The sequence below is a fragment of the Phacochoerus africanus genome, chromosome 1 (assembly GCF_016906955.1).
Source record: "Phacochoerus africanus isolate WHEZ1 chromosome 1, ROS_Pafr_v1, whole genome shotgun sequence".
Classification (NCBI taxonomy): domain Eukaryota; kingdom Metazoa; phylum Chordata; class Mammalia; order Artiodactyla; family Suidae; genus Phacochoerus; species Phacochoerus africanus.
Window position 1 is genome coordinate 117,190,481 of NC_062544.1, and position 19,595 is coordinate 117,210,075.

The 19,595-nt window shown below is 41.6% G+C and overlaps 1 protein-coding gene across 3 annotated transcripts in view; it reads left to right on the forward strand.

Moving 5' to 3' along the window:
* CACNA2D3 (calcium voltage-gated channel auxiliary subunit alpha2delta 3) overlaps nt 1–19,595 on the forward strand; it is a 795,368-nt gene that overhangs the window by 685,527 nt on the left and 90,246 nt on the right. For 2 of the 3 annotated variants that reach the window (XM_047777080.1, XM_047777060.1), the window contains exons 27-29: nt 7,006–7,067; nt 8,073–8,117; nt 16,742–16,804. In XM_047777080.1, coding sequence (XP_047633036.1) covers nt 7,006–7,067; nt 8,073–8,117; nt 16,742–16,804 — 170 coding nt within the window. The remainder of the gene's footprint in view (nt 1–7,005; nt 7,068–8,072; nt 8,118–16,741; nt 16,805–19,595) is intronic. The other variant, XM_047777070.1, reaches the window with a different exon arrangement.

Sequence of the window (19,595 nt, forward strand, 5' to 3'; positions counted from 1 at the left end):
AATTGTCCCCATGCTACCAGCAGTCAACAATCAATTGAGACCCTTTGCAGCCAGGTAGCCTTGCTGATGAGCACATGGAGCTGACAGTGACGATATTGGGAACAGTAATCCTCTTGGATTCTGTACACCGACACGTCTGGCTGTGTCCTAAGTGTGTGTGAATAATCAAAATTCCAAAAGGGGCAGGTGATAGGGTTTGCATAGTGGAGCACACCTTTCACTAATCCTGAAGGGCACAAATCCATTTCAAGCTTTCGGCTGAAAGAGAATCACTGCCTTGCATTTCCTGCTTCATTTTGCCAGTGTTCACATTGGCCTTTTCCCCTCTTCTAAAGTATCATAATTTCATAAAGTGTCTACCCACCAACATTGCATCCTAAAGGGCCTCGCTAACAGTGGACAATATGGATTTATTATGAGTGAATTTTCTGTTCAGTCTCAGTACCTTGGCATGAAAAATGTACTTGGTGGTGAAACATAAGAATAAAGGATTAAAAACTAGGAAGAAATCATCACGTGAATATTGACGACACCGTCAAGTCTTTAGAGTGTTCTGATACACATCATTTTATTTTGTATTATTTATCCTCATCCCACAAAATCCTTTTCAGAAGCTAGAGCCAATGTGACTTGTGGAGACAGAGAAGTAAGGTACCCAAGGATACTCATCTGTCTTAGAAACAGGGTTGACAACCAGTGCTCTTGGTAAGAATGTTCCTGGTTATAATTTGTTGATGGTGGCAGGACTGTTTTTTTGTCTGCTGGATGAGCTCTCTATGTGTTGTAAATCCATCACATGGTTGGAGGACTGGGCAAATGGAGATAGGGGTGTTTGTGTGAGCTTGCGTGCCAGGCATGGTGAGCCCTATTTTACAAACCGGATTTGTGCTCCTTGGGGTATGTTGCAAGTTGAGGCCAAGCCCACAGAAAATTATTTCTAAATGAATACAATATGAAAAAGTTATTTTATTTCTAATTTTACATGTAACATTGTTCTTTGGCAAGTCTCAGATTACACTTGAATGCATGTCTATTAACCTGATATGAGATGCATGCATGATTTCATCTTGAATGCATTTGAATATAATAGCACTGGAAATGTAATTTGTATTCTCAAATTTTATAAAGCAAAATAAATAAACCTTGGAGGTGGTAGCCACATTGAGCATATTGCATTGATTTCTTTGGGTTTCTCTCAAACTAATTACCAACTTCCTCTTGTAAATCCAGGTCTTCTCACACAGGAAGGTCTGTCTGCTCTAGATCCTTCATACCTAAGTCATCTTCCTTTCTTCTACCTCCAAGGAGTGGAGAGCATAGACAGGTCTGTGGGGAATGTTATGTTTGATCTTTAAGAAACACCACTCTTCAGTTCCTCTCTGTGTTCCTTCCTGTTATCAGTGACCACTGTGCAAAAGACCTCTCTGCAATGATGAAAATACTGAAAATGTTCTAGTTCTCTTTGGTTCAGTACAGTAGCCACTGGCCTACTGAGCCCTTAAAATGAGACTAGTCCAACCCAGGAACTAAATTATTAATTTCATTTCATTTTAATTTAAATAAAACACATGTGGCTAGTGGCCGCCAATTTGGACAACATAGGACTGGAGCACTTGAGATCTGTCCCAACTCTAGTGCACTAATCACTGACATTCTGCAAAGGAAGTAGCTGTATATTTTGGTGCTTTGATGATGATCTGATGCTCCATCAACTCTGAGCATCCTAAACTGCCATCCTCTCTTCAGTGATTAGACTGCCTTCCCCAGGCCTCCACTCCTGCCTGTTGCATCCCTCATGGCTTCATTTCAATATGCTCCCCACCTAGCACGTATATTTCTGATAAACACAGGATAGAGAAAATAGGTAGGAAGGAAGTTAGAAAGTTGGGGAAAGAGGAAGCCTGGAAGGAAGATACTTCACGAAAGCTCTGTGGTCTGTATTGCTGAGCTAAAAATCTGTCCTCAGGCTCTCTTAGAATATTGAGGTGAGCAACAAGGAACAATACCCTGACTAATTCAAACCAAATTCTAGGATGTCAGTGTTTCAGATGCATAAATATTTCATGTGAAGGCTCTGGGGCTCTTTGGGATGGTGATTCTCATAACGATGATTTTGCTGTACTGCTGGTTTCCAGAAACCATCCTGGTATCTTAGGGTATTGTCCTAGGAGGATCACACAATTGGCCTGTTGGGAAAATGCCCGAGGTATATTTGTTTCTGGGTCTATTCTGCCCCCGGGAGATGCATAAGGAACCACCAGATGCAGCTGTAGAAAAGAGACTCTGTCTCCATCCTTGTGGTGCCTTGTAATCAAATGGAAGTGAGGAGCACCGTGTACTCCACGAGAAATATGTTGATGATTTCCTGGACTGTCTAAAAAATTTCAAACCCCAGGAATGGTGTTTTAATTTTCTGCATTCTCTTTGGGACTTGGGTTTCGCTAAAGCATTTTCAGTCCTTGTTTCCCTTATTAAATTAGCAAGACTGACTTAAATCAGAATATGCTGTTATGGCTTGAAATGTTGTTGAAAGAACAAAATAGACAGGCATGACAAATATCGCAGGTTCCATTTGGGATGTGTGGGGTTGGGGGGAAGAGAGTGGGGCTTGCAGAAGTAATGATGATTTTTTCTGATAAAAGTTAAAAAAAGAAAAAAAAACTGGAACAAAACAAGGGAAAATAGCAAGCCAAAGCTAAATTTCTGTTTGTGAAAGCTCATATTTATTTTTCTGAGTAGAATTGGCCATAGGATGCCCTTAAGTATTCTGCCTGTGGAGAAAAATTTTTATTGTTTTTTGAAGGTTTTTTTGTGTGTGTTTTGTTTGTTTTACCTTACTTTAAATAATTTTGTGCTTAAGAGATAATTGGCCAAATGCACCAAGAGCTGTGGCTGCCTAACACGTCTCATTCTCCTGTCTCCTACTGTCCTGCCCATTTCCCTGGTACTTCCTATTTAAGGCCTTCATTGAAGATTGTTCTAAAATACAGATGTAAGGTCCTTCCACTTCTCTACTTAAAGATATTAAATGGTTCCACAGACCATAAAGCAAGTGTCAGAAAACTTTTTCTCTAAAGGGCATAACAGTATGTATTTTAGAATTTGTTGGCCATTCATCGTCTCTTGCATCTACCCAACGTTGTAGCTATACCAGACCGTGTGTAAACAAACGAGGGTACCTGTGTTCCATTAAAACTTTATTGACAGAAAGAGGCTGGATTTGGCCCTTGGACCAACTCCTGGCCTAGAAGATACTCTCCAGCTGTGTTGGCCCGACATTTAAGACTTCCGCCATTTGGCCTCAACCTGCACAACCATATCCCCTACTCCCATTCTTTCAAGCCTCAGAAGATAGTATGGTCCTTTAGAAGGTTCCATCCCTTTGCCTGTGAGTTTTTTGCACTTGATTCTCATCTTTCCACTGTTCTTAATTTTCCTATGAGTTGATCCCCACGCCTTCCACAAAGCTCTTGCCAATGCCTCCAGGCCCAGACTGCCCCATCCTCTGTGTCCCACAGTTCTCAGTTTAAGTCTCCACTATTACTTTTACCAATACACGTCTACTCTCTAACTAGACTCTGTGGGAGCATGTGGTCTCATTCACCTCACTACTCAGCTTAGGGCTCAGCATAGAAAAAACCAGTGAACAAGTGGTCGTGAAGTTGACCCACTAATGGGCCTGTGAATCTCTTAGTCAGCGAGAAGTATGTTAATTTGTAGATGAACATACTACAAACCTGGATGTGGGGAAACCATGGGCCAGAGTTGCTGGAGGGAGCATGGGCAGCCAAAACACAGCCAGGGCAAAACTGAGTAGATCCATTACAGTCAAAACTGTCTGGGAGCCCTTTGGCATCAACCTCATGGCCCAGACAGGGAGTGAGTGAGGAGTGAGGGAAGCAGTGTCTAGTTTAGGGCATCAGGACCAGGGAGAGGATGCAGCCTGCTGGAGGAAGATCAGAGAGAAGCAGCCTGCATGATTAATGGGACGGAGGGACTGACTCATAAGAAAAGATTAAAGCACTCTGAGGAGCTGGGGTACAGACCAAAAGGGGCAGATGATAGCAGGCTGCAAGTATGTGAGATGGATAAACACTCGGGAGGGAGCAGCTAGGTTCATTAGAGAGGTGAAAATGGGGCCTCCATCAGAGAGTGGGAGGGGTGCTCAGAAAGGGCACGGGTCACTGATGGGGGAACTCAGCAGTTGATGGGTGGGCCAGGGCAGCTCTGGGTTGCTGGGACAAAAATGCCCTGGAGAGGTCACCATGGGGTGGCTCTTTCAGGGAATCCTCTACTTCTATCTTGTTGGGTCTCAAAGCCTGCCATGGCTATTGACCTTGGCCTGCAGAGACACACACAAAGGGAGAGAGAGGAACTCATTTTCCTCCCTCCTCTTAGAGGCCTGGGATTGAATGTCACAATTGTGAGGCCCTCTGCTCCGAAGTCAGCTTTCTGCTGTCCCTCCATGTCTTTGGTAGAACCAGAGATCCAAGACCCTTCTTAAGTCCAGAGCAGACTCTCACCTTTGCCTACTGCTGGACCTGAGCAAAGCCCAGCTAGCACCCTAGTCTACAGCTTCCTTGGTTGGCTCATCTCCAGGAGGAATGCGGGCTCATCAGGCATTTTAGAAGACAAGATTAATTTGAAACTGCCGTCAACAGCACTTAGGCTCCAAAATCAGCTTCCTTCAGATATTCTCTGAAATTTTTTCCAGGGCTAGGAAGAGCAGCTCATGTATAATCTGACCACATGGTCCGTGTCGTAGTAGGTCCTCTATAGCCAACTTACTCTCTGTAGCAAGGCCTGTGAAGCAGCACATTCAGATCACCTGGGGTGCTTTTTAAACATTCTCATGCCTAGACTCCACTCTCAGAAATTCTGATTTAAATGGTCTTGGTGCGGAGGGAGAAGGCATCAGGCATCAGAATTTTTCCTGAAGTTCCCCAGATGGTTCTAATATGTTGAGAACTGCCATGAAAAAAATCCCTTTATTTGGGTATGATTATAATTCACACTGATATTACTCTCTTCCTTCCTTCCTTCCTTCCTTCCATCCTCCTTTCCTCCTCCCTCTCTCCCTCTTTCTTTTCTTTTCTTTTTTCTTTTCTTTCTCTCTTTCTCTTTCTCTCTTTCCATCTATCTACTGACCATACTATCACCTGAACAGGTTTTCTAAAAAAGCAAGCATTTACCAATGGTTCATCTATGTGCTTGGCACCTTGATGGAAGCAGGGATCCAGTGGGGGGGCAAGAACATGTTGCTGCTCTTGGGAAGCTTATGGTTCAGAGGATGAAGGACACTTAGGACAAAGCAGGATGAACCCAGAGTGCTGAAATGGTGCATTTCAGAGACCTCCATTCTGCATGTTGCATCCATGTTAAGCTAGAGTCTTTTCCTAGAGTCTGACATTCTAAATGCAGAGATAAAGGGTGAGCCCTTCCATATACATATCCAAGTTTACTTTGACTCTCAGGCTTTGCTTCAAAAATTTGTTTAGGATGTAGAAATACACTTGTAGTTATAAGAGTAACAACCCAAGACCTTCTTGAATCTCCAAGTTCCTGAAGGCAGTACAGCAATCTTTAGCCAAGAGGGGGAGGTTGTGGGGGAGCATATAAAACAAGGGCATGCAAGATAAAAGTATATGAGTGAACTTTTTTTTTTTTTTTGGTAATTGCATATTGCTTTTGCTAGGTATTATTACCTAGGTTGAAATTACTATAGGCAATTAAGTAAAAGAAAAAAGTGTGAAAAAATAAATAACAATACTTGTGGTATACCTATATGGCAAAAATTGGGGAAGGTATGTGCATTGGGCTAAAGTTCGCAAAACTGCCCTGGGGCAAATGGTGTTCCTTGAGGAGTGCATGTTTCCAGCACAGAGTCTGAGTCTTTCTTTCCATCTCCTCTAAAGCTTTTTACCATCTGATGAGCTTTTTGCTCTGACTTGAGCACTTTCTAAAATGGCTTTAAGAGTTACTTTGTTTTGACTTCATGGAGAAAAATATTGTTACCTTGTTCACTGCATAGTTCTGAGGTTCCACCAAATTCTACTTCCCAAAGTTTCAAGTCACTTTCTTAACCTCTTCCATTTCTGTATATTCCTCTCACTGGAAGTAGCATTCACTGTTGCTTTAGGGAGCTTTCCACAGATAAGCAGAGAACTTTATCATCCTACCAGAATTCCTGGGGAGAGAAGATCATTGAGGTGTGGACACTGGGCACCCGTTAAACTAATCACATCATGGCAAAGTGACTCACATCCAGACATTAGTCTCATGACAAGTACTTTTCAAAATTTATATCTCGAAAATACATGCAGGAGTTCCCATTGTGGCTCAGTGGTAACAAACCCAGCTAGTATCTATGAGGACTCAGGTTCGATCCCTGGCTTCACTTAGTGGCTTAGGGATCTGGTGTTTGCCGTGAGCTGTAGTATAGGTTAGAGATACAACTCAGATCCCATGTTGCTGTGGCTATGGTGTAGGCCGGCAGCTGCAGCTCTGATTGAACTGCTAGCCTGGGAACTTCCATAGCCATGAGTGTAGCCCTAAAAAGACCAAAAAAAAAAAAAAAGCAGAGTTCGCATTTTAGGCATTCAAGTTCATGCAGTAATAACAGAAACAGGAATTCTGAAAAACTCTGAAGAAACCGTGATCTTCTGAATATCTTTTTTATTTCCATTCCTTTTTCAGCTGTGCTAGGCAGGGGGGTAGCACAAGAGTAAGAATTTTAGAAAAACTAAGGTAACATCTTTTCAAAGAGCCATCTGCACCATGCTCAGTTTGTTCTGTCAAGAGTTCTATGAGTCCAGGCAACCTTGAGAATTTCTTACCTGAAAGATAAAGTGTCTTAGTTGTATGCTTCACTGTAAATTTAGTTAAGTGTTTTCATGTGATGTGCTTACATAAGCGTCTTGCCATGACAGATAATTTTCAATGATGATCTTAAATAATTGTGTAAAGAGATCTCTAATGCCTTGTTTTATTTATAATTTGTCCCAGCTGTAGGCATTCAGATGAAACTTGAATTTTTCCAAAGGAAGTTCTGGACTGCCAGCAGACAGGTAAGTTATAATCAACATGTTGAAGCATTAGCAACACTGTTATTATACAGGTGTTCACATTCGGGTACCCGGGGCCTGAAAGTGCCAGATTTCCGATGAATGTTTGTCAAGTGAACTGCTGGCTGCTCAGGTTACCTTTCATTTCACTGCAAAATAAAAGGCTGACAGCATGTTAGACACCACATGCTGGGAAAGCAGGGGATTTGCTCCTGCAAGCAGTTTTAATTGTGCAATCAAAATGGTGACCTTCTAAAAGAAGACGTTTTTCTTCCACGTCTCAGGGACTTTGGTGATTTTTCATAGTGATATTTTTCTAATCTTGTGATGCCCATTTATTTATTTGTGAATCTCTTTACCGAATTTTTGAAGGCTTTGGTGTCACTAGGCTAGACTAAGCATGCTGCAACTGCCTTCTTTGGCCAGAGGGCTTCTCTGTCTTGGATAATCTGGGAGTATCTTGTACTAGGCATTCTGTCCTAAGTAATCTCAGTGGTATTTGTTCAGTAATTCAGCAGAAATGGCAACGTATTAAGTCGCCTCCATCTGTCCAGTTCTAAATGTTGCAGGGGTATGTCATGGCTTAAACGAATATACTTGAGGAAACCATATAACAAGAACACAGATGGCAGTTTTAACAGAAAGTCACTAGGTAATAATTTAAAATTAAATAAATAGAGAAAAATAAAAGTAAATAAATATGTAATTATATTTATTGTCACTCAAAGATTTGAGGTCTTAAAAAGTTGTAACTATTGAATGAAATATAAAATAGACAACATAAGTTAAAAGGAAAAAGAGCCAGGTTACCCCCTAAGTTGTCTTTTATATTACTCTTTGGAGCTGGTACTTATCCTAGGAAGGGCAGGCAGATTCATCCTGGAACATTCCCTTTGGATGAAATTTGTATTTGCCAAACAGGCTAGGGCTTTGATAGCCTGTCCTTGAGTAACTAAGTGGCACCATGTCCAAGTAGTACATTTTTCTTGTTTTCCCACCACCCCACAGTGTGCCTCTCTGGATGGCAAATGCTCTATCAGCTGCGATGATGAGGTAAGTCAGCCTCTTGGCCCTCTGTCTTCCCTGGGCAAGGAGTGGGAGGGGGATGATGAGAGAGGGTGCTTTTCCACAGGGAGAATATCTCACAGAGCCAGGTCTTCTCCAAAATCCCAAGGGTATTTGCTTTGTTTCTTTTTTTTTTTTTCTTTCTTTCTTCCCCCAATTTGATCATTTATTAGAGCTGGAGAAATGTGACTTAAATGTCCTATGAACAACACTATTAGGATTTTGGCATTTTATAGAAAATGATACAAATTACTGCCATTTGAAGCTTACATTACAACTCTCAAAGTTTTTTTCCCCGTATAATATCTCTTTTCATCCTCGTAACCACCTAGTGCACTGCATACAGTGAATATCCCATTTTGCAGAGGGGGAAACTGAGGATTAGAGAAATTAAATGACCTAATTTCATGTAAAAACAAGCCAAAAAAACTAGGAGTTGAAAACTCAGAATGTTGCATTCTAGCTTAGTGCCTCCCTCCAACAACTCCCTTTCCCTCCCTTCTTTCTCCTTATCTCTCTCCCTCTCTCAATCTTGGGAGGAGGAATTTGAATCCCACACAGAAGCAATAGAAGAAAAAAGATGGACCACTGCCCTAAGTCTGTCCATCAGATTTAAATTTTTACAGCATTCGACTCCATGTACCCTCTGCCCCACATTTTGAGTTAAGCAGATGTGCAGTGGCCTTTCACTTTGGCTCAGATGGCCTTTCTCTCTCAGAGTCAGCCAAACTGCTAGTCAATACCTACACTGGAACTTATAAATGATCACATATTTATCTTCCTTCCGCTTACCATAGGGATCAAAGAAATCCTAACCAAACATAATTTCAACACAGAAAACATAGATTAGAAGTGTATTTCCAAAAAGTAGGTGAAGGAAAAACAGAGAAATATAAAAGGGAGTCCAGGATGCAGCTAAAACACAGAAGGCTCAGTCCTCAATGATCTCTCTGCCAGTTAAAAAAAAAAAAAATCATAATTGCTGTATGAGTCACTATCTAAAAAGTAAAAGCCAATCAATCAACTTTTCAGCAAAAGCCCAACTTTTTCTGGCCATCAAATCAAAAATAATTCTCCCTGAGGAAAGAGAATCCTGTGATGCTTTATGATCCACAAACACCATTTCAGTAAGTTTGGGGAGGCAGTTCATAGGATAGTCAAGTGTATTTAAACCTCTCCTGTGTCTCTGAGGCATTGTCATACTGGAGTGCTCAGCACAATGCAGCTCAACAATAACATAGATTAATAAGTGTCACAGGGCCCCAAGTGAAGCCTTTTACTGTTACAATTACTAATCCCAAGTTAACGGTAGAACTGAGGACAGTTGGTTGGTTAATTGGGTGATGGGATAGATGGTTGATTGGCAGGTGGGATGAATGATGTTCTGGGTAATTGATTGGTTAATTGGTTACTAATTGGTTGGTTGGAGAGATGAATAAAACAAAAACTTCAACATGGCTTAGCAATTTCGGTTGGGGTAACCTCGGAGAACAAAAAAGTGATTTCAATCTAGACAAACCAGTCAAAATAATAATAAATATCACTTTTTGATCCAAACTCTTGATCAACAGAACAAGTTCCCCTAGGGATAACAGTGCAATCCTATTCTAGAGTTCTTATCAACCATAGGGTTTACGACCTCGATGTTGAATGAGGACACCCAAATGGTGCAACCGCTATGGTTAAGCAATTTGATGAAAAAAGCCAGAGGCAGTCATCTTTTCACAACCTACACTGCCTCTGTACGTTCTTATATATAAAAATAAGTAGAAATGGATTCCCACCTAGACTTAGAAACATGCAATATATGTTATTTGGTCAGTGACTGATTTCACAGGTGGTCTTGCATAGTGGTTAAAGGCGTAGGCTCTGGAGTTAGAATAGCTTATAACTGTGTCTTGGACAGTAATAAGCTGAACCTCTCTGTGCCTTAGTTTCCTCAATTATGTACTCAGGGTTGAAACAACTACCTCACAGAGTAATGGTGAATATGAAAAGTGTGTGGCATAGCTCCTGGGGAATAATAAGTGCTCAATAAATGTTAACTATCAAACAAAAATGTTTGCAGACACGAACTTCCCCTAGAGTAGTGGCTCACCTGAACCTAAAATCTTAGATGGCAATGACAGTTTCCCCTGGGCACTGTAAGCACACATGGTAGGATGCCTTCCTCATTACTAATGATCTCCTCTAGCAGCCATCAGGATGAACCCCCATTCAAGTATCATTTTAAATGTTCACATACTTTGAAAATTAAGCATGGAATTTGCTGCATTGCTGAATGAGCTTGATCCAATGCTCAAATGTCCTCATTTTGCACTTTGAAATTATCATCCATTTCCCACTTTGACTCTAAGTTTTGGCTTCAGGCAACCAGTTGACATAGTTTTAAATGGAAAAGCCAGGCCCCTCTCCATCCTTTCAGCAGACTCTTTCCATGTGTCATTCCTCTTTCATAGCTTTTAATTAAGTCTTTGAGGCCATGTCCCTCCACTCCCCCGACTGCCCTCAAGTGATCAGGTCCCCATTAAAAACAGCTGTGGGGGCTCATTAAGTTCACGTGCTTCTGGCTTCTCCTCTATACTGAAGACCTGGCTCCACTCCCACAGACTTATCAGACACATTTGCCTTGGGCCCACTCCAGCCCCTCCCTTTCCTCCAACAAAGGACTACCTGGGCCTTGGCTAGAGTGCCCTGGGCTGGTATGTGGAGTTGGTATGGCCAGATGTCTTCCCAGCTTATAGAAACACATCTTCGGTTGGCCCAGGTGGCTCCGGAGCCATGTGACTGGAACTGGAGGGCCTGGCTGTGGGCCTGACTGAGGACTTTAAGGAGTTCCATTCCGCCCAAGGCCAATGTTAACTTCAGAGCAAGAGAGGCATCCTCTCATAAACTCACTCATTCCTTCAAGACTAGTTATGGTGCTCTTCTAACCCTAACCCTAACCCTAAACCCTAACCCTTTCCCTAACTCTAACCCTTGTACCTCTAACCCCTGTGGAGTCAGTGGGAAGCGAAGTCAGAAACAGCCCCTGTCCTCCAGGAGCTAACTGCTTAGCAGAGAAGATGAGCATGTGTAATTATCAACTGAGAGGAGTGCTGTGCATTACACTAACTTTGACTGGTCAGGGAAGAATTCTCACAGGAGGTAACAGTTAAGTCAACTGAAGAAGAGAAGAGGATGATGTTGGAGACAATGCCTGAAGCATGAGGAGACCATAAAGGCAGAGAGCACCATGTGCAGTGGCTGAGATGGCAGAAGAAGTGGTGGAAGGCAGTTGTGGTCTGTGGAAGCATGGTTGGCATTCAGACCAAAGGGGAGTAAGGAAGACCATGCCCACCTCTGGGCTGAGGCTGACCCACAAGCACTATTGTCCCCTCACTCCTCACTCTCTTTCCACTCACCTTTCCAAGAGCTGCCATCTCCTCATGAGAGCACCAGTATTTTGCAAAGAGAGTGGAAGATGAGAATGTTCTTTTCTACTGAGACATTTGGAGGAGGTGCAAGAGCAGTGAATGGATGGAAAATGTCATATCTACGAGTTATCTTGTAGCAGCATGTTAAGATCTGGTGTTGTCACTGCAGTAGCTTGGGTTACTGCTATGGTGTGGATTTGATCCCAGGCCAAGGAACTTCCACATGCTGCAGGCACAGCTTAAAAAAAAAAAAATCAAAAATCGTATTCAAATTCAGCTACCATCCTCTTTTGTTTCAAAGTAATGGAGATTAATAATCATGATTAGACTTGGTAAGGACCTGTAGGCATTTCCTCTGGAATCTGAAAGACCTCCTTGCACCATGACAGGGATGGAGGAAGGGCTAAATCCAGGTAACTAGGTGCCTCCCTCTCTGGAACCACCCAGCCCAGCTGGAGGGGTGAGGGTGGGGGGTTTGAGGTCATAGGAATAGCTACTGAGAACAAGGAAACAAGCACTACCAAGCACTTATTTCCAAAATAACCCCTTTGCAATAAATTTTTCTGAAGACCATAGAGCTAAAGGGGCACCCACCCTCCACACAACTGAAAATCTATGTATAACTTAGAGTAAGCCTCCTACACAGGTTCCAGCATATGTGTGGTTCTATATCCACAGATCCAACCAACTGACTATCATGTCATATTGTAGCATTTACTATTGAAAAATACCCCTTTATAAGTGGACCGGCATAGTTCAAACCTGTATTATTCCAGGGTCAACTATATTTTGATTTGATATTTAACCTATGTTGAAAAGATACATAAGGTAATGTGGAATAAGAGCCAGTCTGTTCCACAAATGAGGTATTAGGAATCAGAGATGGGGCTTGGAGAAAAGATGCAGAGACTTGGCCCCACCCTCAAGTGTAAGAACCCAGCCCTCCCCACCCTCCCCTGTCTCTCTTTCCACAAATGAAAACAACCAGCAGTACAATGTTGGGCTTCTGAATGAGTTGTTTCAAATCATTGCTGAGCCTGCTTCAAATAAAATCCATCCCCCTCTCCCCCCAAACAAAAGGCAGAACAAAAAGCAGTGCAGCTCAGCCCTTGCCTCCACAACCTTTTGCTATGAACTATGTAATAACGTCCCTTTCTGAGAAACTTGTTTTGCAGCATTAGAATGCTTAAAAAGAGGGCACATAGTAGGTGACCAATAAACATCATTTACTGAATAGATGGAAGCAGGGGTTCTTTGGGGACTCATCATGCACCTTGTACTGTGCTCAGCAACTGATACTCACCAGCCCATTTAATCTTCTCACCAATCCTTTGAAATTGTTGCTACTTCCATCATTCTGATAAGGAAACTGAGACTTGGAGTGTTAAAAGGGCTTACTCAAGGTCACACTGATAGCAAACATCAGAGTCTTTGATTCTCAAGCTAGTGTCTTAGCCTGGGGGGTTAATACCACCTTCCAGGTAACACAGGCTTGGTTGGTGTTAATGTTTCTCACCCCCAAATATCCTTCTTCTTCCCCAACTTGCCTTTTACTGTGACTGACCAATTCCCATGGCCTGATTTGGGGCTCTAACCTCGGGTATCTACTTGATCTGTCTTTGTGACCTGGAATCAGACTTCTCTGAGTTATCAAGTCATTGAAGAAAGATATCTTAAAAAAAAAAAAAAGGAGTTCCCGTGGTGGTGCAGTGGTTAGCGAATCCAGCTAGGAACTATGAGGTTGCAGGTTTGATCCCTGCCCTGCTCAGTGGGTTAACGATCTGGCGTTGCCGTTAGCTGTGGTGTAGGTTGCAGACTCGGCTCAGATCCCGCGTTGCTGTGGCTCTGGCGTAGGCTGGCGGCTACAGCTCTGATTCAACCCCTAGCCTGGGAACCTCCATATGCCGCGGGAGCGGCCCAAGAAATGGCAAAAAGACACACACACACACACACACACACACACACACACAAAAGACAACTTCTCTCACCTGCTGTCTTTATCTCTCCATTTTTCAAACAATCTCATCTTTACGTTTTATTAATAATGGCTACGGAGTGGACGCTTACAATTTCTGTAAAGAACTTAGATCTCCTGGTTTCCCCAAGTCCTTCATTTGGGACAAGGTGATGGACAGACACCTTATGAGACATTTTGCTTAATTTGGGTAAGAAGTAGTATAGTGAGGCAAAGTGGAGGACATATCTCTTCTATTTCCTTTTACTAGAGGGCAGTATGGAGAAAGATGTTGAATATTATTTATTATAAAGAGACATAGAGAAAACAACTGATCAGACTGGATTCTGGCTAATTCTGTCCTCACTGTTTCATTACCCAGTGTTTTTCCCACTTAACTCTAGTGGGCTTACTCCATTCCATCATACTTCCCAATAATTTAAGCTAAGCATTTGTTGGCAGGGAGGTCTGTTTAGGAAGTCATCAGGTGACTGAATTTACCTAACATATCAGAACTGGGTATATGAAAACTAAACAACACCTTTCAGATAAAGGGACCCAGGTCTACATCAATGACATGGCATCCTTGCTTCTGACCTGTGATTTTCTCAGTGATTTGTCAATCTCAAGGTTAACAAAATCTGTTTCTTGCTCTCACCTCTTTTCCTTCCACACCAGAAGAGAGTGGGAACAAAGGTGGATATCTGAGAAGTGAGTCTTCTAATGGCCAGTCCAGCTACAATTCCATCCAGTGCTGGTCATTACAGGGAGCACAGAAAGAACCAAACATTTATGGCAAATAATGAAACATTTCTTTGAAGCTTTGTCTCTAAATAAAGTGGAATGGTGAAAGTACATTTATTTCATTTAGCACATGTAAGTTATAATTGCAGTCATACTCTACAAAGAACATGTTTGATTTGGGAGTAAGGAGTATAATATTTCTGATGCAATTATAAAAATCACAATATAGACCTTCACTTTGATTTTCTCAGAGTGATCACAAGGAAGGTCAAATGTAGTACAGTATGATCAGTTTCTCCAAGAATTTCTCTTAGTCCCTTGCTTTTGAAATCATTCTCATTGTAAGCATCTTTCATATTGTCTGTGGTAATGTTTTCTTTCTTACGTATTTCCTCGGACAGATCCTAATGTGCCAGTGTCTTCCTGTGTAATTGGAGCTGATCTCCAATATCGTTTCATGGGCTTCATGAAATCTTGCCTCCTTCCCAAGATATTCAGTTGACTTTAAAACCTTGTACCTCCCTTGTATTGTCTAATATATACAATGTTAGACAGAGAGATACTGACCAAAGATAAAGGTCTAATAGCAAGAATACTATTTGGCTAGGGATGTTTGAGTAGTAACTAATTTTATAATGAGAGATGGAGCATGAGTTATGATAACTTTGAATTCTCTATGCAACTGTAAGGTTTTGAAGAGTCTGTATTTTAATATGGAGAGCACTCCGATGCTCAGCATGTATTTATTGACTGACTAGAGGTTAACCTCTGCATCAGGGTCTCTTTCTACAAAATGATGATTATGACATTCAAATAAACAAGGGTATAGACTTGTCTAATGTGACCCAATATAGACTGGGTTAAAACTCTCTTGAGTACTAATGTAATCTAAAAAAATACTGCTGTCTGAAATAACTTTCTACAGTGATGGAGATCTTCAAATTAATATAGTTATTAGTTACAGCTAGTGCAGAGCACTTAAAATGCAACTGGTGTGAGCAAGAAACTGGATTTTTTAAATTTTATTTCATTTTAATCAGCTTAAATTTAAATCTGCATATAGCTTGTGCCAGTCATATTGGACACCACAGCTCTATGTGATTGCTTTCATCATGCTTTATCCTAAAAAAGGAGGAAGTTTGTCAAGACTCCCATCAGATCCAAAGTAATATCCATGCAGCTAAGAGCTTCTTTGAATAGCAAGAGTATGACCAAGTCATTGAACTGGCCTCTTTGCATAACCAAGAGAAACTCTTGCTCACCAAAGCAGCCAACTATTTTTTTTTTTGGGGGGGGGGGTTTGACATGAAATTTATTTATTTTTTAAGTCTTTTTTTAATTTTGATGATTTTTATTTTTTTCCATTATAGCTGGTTTACAGTGTTCTTTCAATTTTCTACTGTATAGCAAGGTGGCCCAGTCACACATACGTATAGACATTCTTTTTTCTCAAGTCATGCTCCATCTCAAGTGAACAGATACTCTTTTCTAAGAGGTGCTAGCAAGGCTTTTAATTTCCGGCTGATTCTCCACCAGTGCTTACTAATAAAAGATGAATGTTTCTGACCAACTTACCTCTATACTTTTGTGTCTGACTGAAATCAACTCAATGGATAGGTGAATGCCCCAGAAAACACCATCCCTGTGGTGGCCAGGAGCTAGGGGAATTTAGCTCAGGGTAAAAGATATGTTACAAATTAAATGTTGCAGTTGGTATGTAAAGCTGCAATAAATAGAAACTAAGTTACATCAAGGACAGAATTAAACCTTAAGTTTAAACTCCACAGCACTGTAATTAAAACTTAGCCTGTAGCAAATCATTCACTTGAGATTAAAGTAGTGTGGGGGAAGCAGAGGTTTGGGCTTACCTTGCTACAATTTATAAGTCTGAGCTACCAAAAGCTAACAGCCCTGCCTCCAAATCCAGCTCCCAATTAAAAACACAGTTTGAAAACCTTTAGGAGGCCTGAGGGGCCCCTTTAACAGAAGTCTGCCCCTTCCCCCCTGCCTAAGTCTATGAACAAATTAAAAAATATTACCTGGTCCCCTGATGGTCTTCTGAGCTGACACGGTGTTTTCATTAATACATCATTAGAGTAATGGCATTGTGCTGGTGTTTTGCTTTCAAAACAGCCTGCACTTCACCCACTATGAGTATAGGCTCAGAGACTTCTGAACACTTTGTTCTTGGGATATATTATTCAGGTCATATAAATTTTTAAAAAAAGGAAGACAAGCTGTAATGACTAATTTTTAAATGTATATTCTTTTTATCCTAGTCTGGAATGTTCAAGGCTTGCTTTGTTTTATTTTTGTTTGTGTTTTACAAGTAAATGCTGGGGTTAGCTTAACCATGATTTTAACTCCTACAGCCGGCAGGCATTTCTAGTTCCCCCCAAACAGCCTAAAATAGGTTTCTCTCAGATCAGAAATACATCATTTCATGTAAAAACCATGTGAGGACCCAAAGTTGAAACTATGCTGTTTTGATTTTCTAGACTGTGAACTGTTACCTCATAGACAATAATGGATTTATTCTAGTGTCTGAAGACTACACACAGGTGAGTGAGAAATTTCTACAAACTCAAAGAAAAGATCTTAGAAGGTGCTTGGATCAGGGGGAACAGATTATGGTACTGAAACTTTGAGACAATGATCTGTATTTAAGATGTAATAGCGGGAGATTATAAAACCTTATTTACATCCCTCGAAGAATGTCCCAGCCTACTTCTCAGCAAGCCCCAAAGAGTTTTTACCTATGGGTGAGGAAGGGGAATAGTGGGGGGTTGCAGAGCTCAGGGTCTGCTCTTTTACTCATAAAATGTCTAATTTATAGAACTCTTTGCCTCAAGCATGGAGGTGCCTGAAAAAGTTTGGGGCAAATTTAAGGAGGCTTCCTCATTTTAACATTTTGAGAGTTTATCATGGTGTGTGTACACATATATGTTATATATATATATACACACACCAATATACAAATATATCTTGACATAATTACTCTTATGGCTTTCTCTTTTGTTTTTACTTTTTAAAAACTAATTATCTGGAGTTCCCATCGTGGCGCAGTGGAAATGAATCTGACTAGTATCCATGAGGTTGTGGGTTCGATCCCTGACCTCGCTCAGTGGGTTAAGGATCTGGCATTGCCCTGAGCTATGGTGTGGGTCACAGATGTGGCTCTGGTCTGGCATTGCTGTGGCTGTGGCATAGGCTAGTGGCTACAGCTCCGATCCGACCCCTAGCCTGGGAATCTCCATATGCTGCAGGTGCAGCCCTAAAAAGCAAAATAATAAAAAGAAAATAAAAAATAAAAACTAGTTATCTGAGTTCAAGGGCTAACGTGGGTTCTCTATACAAAGGGACACAAGGATCTTGATGTAGACAAAGAATGTTTTTCATTTGAGTATGTGCAATGTGGGGACGGGGGAGAGATAGAAAGAAACCAAGCTAGGGTGCTGAGCAAAGAAAGCTCCATTGTCATTTGCAAGTAAAAATAAAAGTCAAAATTAATATCAATGTAACAGTGGAAAAAAAAGATTTCTTCTTTAAAACTTTGTGCATTCAGACTTTTTCTGCAATTAGAAATGAAATTAGCATATTAAAAGAAGGTCACATACAGACAAGTTCAGCAGTGTGGTGTAGTAAAGCAACACTAGAGGCAGAGGCAGATGGTTTCTGGTGTCAGCTGTCTTCCTTAACTTGTTTTAGCATCTTGGGTGTATCACTTAACCTGCAGGGGAGTCCTGGTAGGCTCTGTAAAATGAGGATAGTTGACTATAGCAGGCTTCTTCTAACTCTAGTATTTGAGAATACTAGCATTTTATAATGCAGTCTCCTTTAAATCATTTAAAATGTTTTAATAGCCACAGTGTAAGAGGACCATTAATGACTAATAGATTACTTAATTGTCCTTAAATATGGCTCCTTAGGGTCTAACCTCAATGGCTTGTCAATTTGTGACACAGCCTATAGGTAACATGTGAAATTATGCCTGTTTCTCCTTTTATCTGTGAGACTACTGTGGAATTTTCAATGCTGACAATTACATGATTGAAACTTAAACTGTCCACACAGTCTTTCTCAGCTGCCAGACACCACTGAATGTTGGACAGTTGATGGCATTAGATAGGAAGGATGAGATGAGCCTGTGAAACAAAGCCAGTCTCTTGGGAGCAGGAATGACCATAGGCCTATGGTAATATGCCCTTGTGCCTGGAAAGAGAAAACTGAGACACTCAGGAACTGATGAAATGGGACCCAAATTAATTCCCTGTGAGGAAGAGCTCTGTCATCCCGCCATAATCATGAAGGGTTGATATGAGAACCTGACTCTGGGGGAGGAAGGACGTGGCACATGTCTTCCAGTGGTGAGTGTTGGACCAGCCAACAAAGTGAACCACTGAAATGGTGACCCTTTCCAAGCCGTGGCCACTACACATGGGCTCTGCTCCCTCCTCCGCCTCTGGGTAGAACAGCCCAGGGAGCCTGCCCACCTGAACTGCCTCAGCTTGTTTGATGTCTGGTTTCAAACCAATTAGTCTAGTTCTGTTTTATTTAACAACCAGTTCCATTGACAATAGCACATTGACACACAGGAAATGCAGATGGCTTTCTTGTTCCCAGCAGCAGCACATACCTTCAAAATTTGCCAAAAGTTCAAGCATCCCTGGCAATGCTGGCTCCTCAGTCAGTGAAATGGCATTTCCTTTTTTCCCCCTCTCTTTTCTGACTTTTTGGTGAAGTTCACATGTGCCTTTCTTCCTGAAAACCGCTGGAACCTGACTGAGGCTACTTCATTTAATAGAATCAGGATTTAGTTAATAAAAAGCCTATGGAGTTTATGTAATTTGGGCCCTGACTGTAATGCCCTCCACTCACCTCCTCATAATCCTCAGAGCACCCACAGTAGAGAAGGGTGTTCTCTACTGATCTATACTAGCTCATTCCAGGATGTTGGCAGAGAGGCTCTATCTGCCTATAGTAGATACACCCTCCTCCCTGGGACACTGATAGTGGCTCCAAGAGTCTGGAGGGATACCCGGGTATGTTAATCCTTCATCCCACCATTCAGACCTTGCAACCTTCAGCCAGCACCAAGAACTAGTCTTGCAGAAGCCTCAGCCTGGCACTGGAAAAGGACTGGTAGGCCTCTGGTGCTCTGAAGACAGCCCCAGAGTTGGGGTCGGCCCTTGAAAGTCTGATCGGTCCAGCCTTCTCTTCCTGGGGTGGGACAGCTTCATTCTTGGTTAGCATATTAACTGCCTATGGACGAAATGAGGGTCTTCGGTGGAAAGTGATTTAGGGAAAGGTTGTATTCTCCACTATAAGAAATTTATAGGGCTGATGACGAAG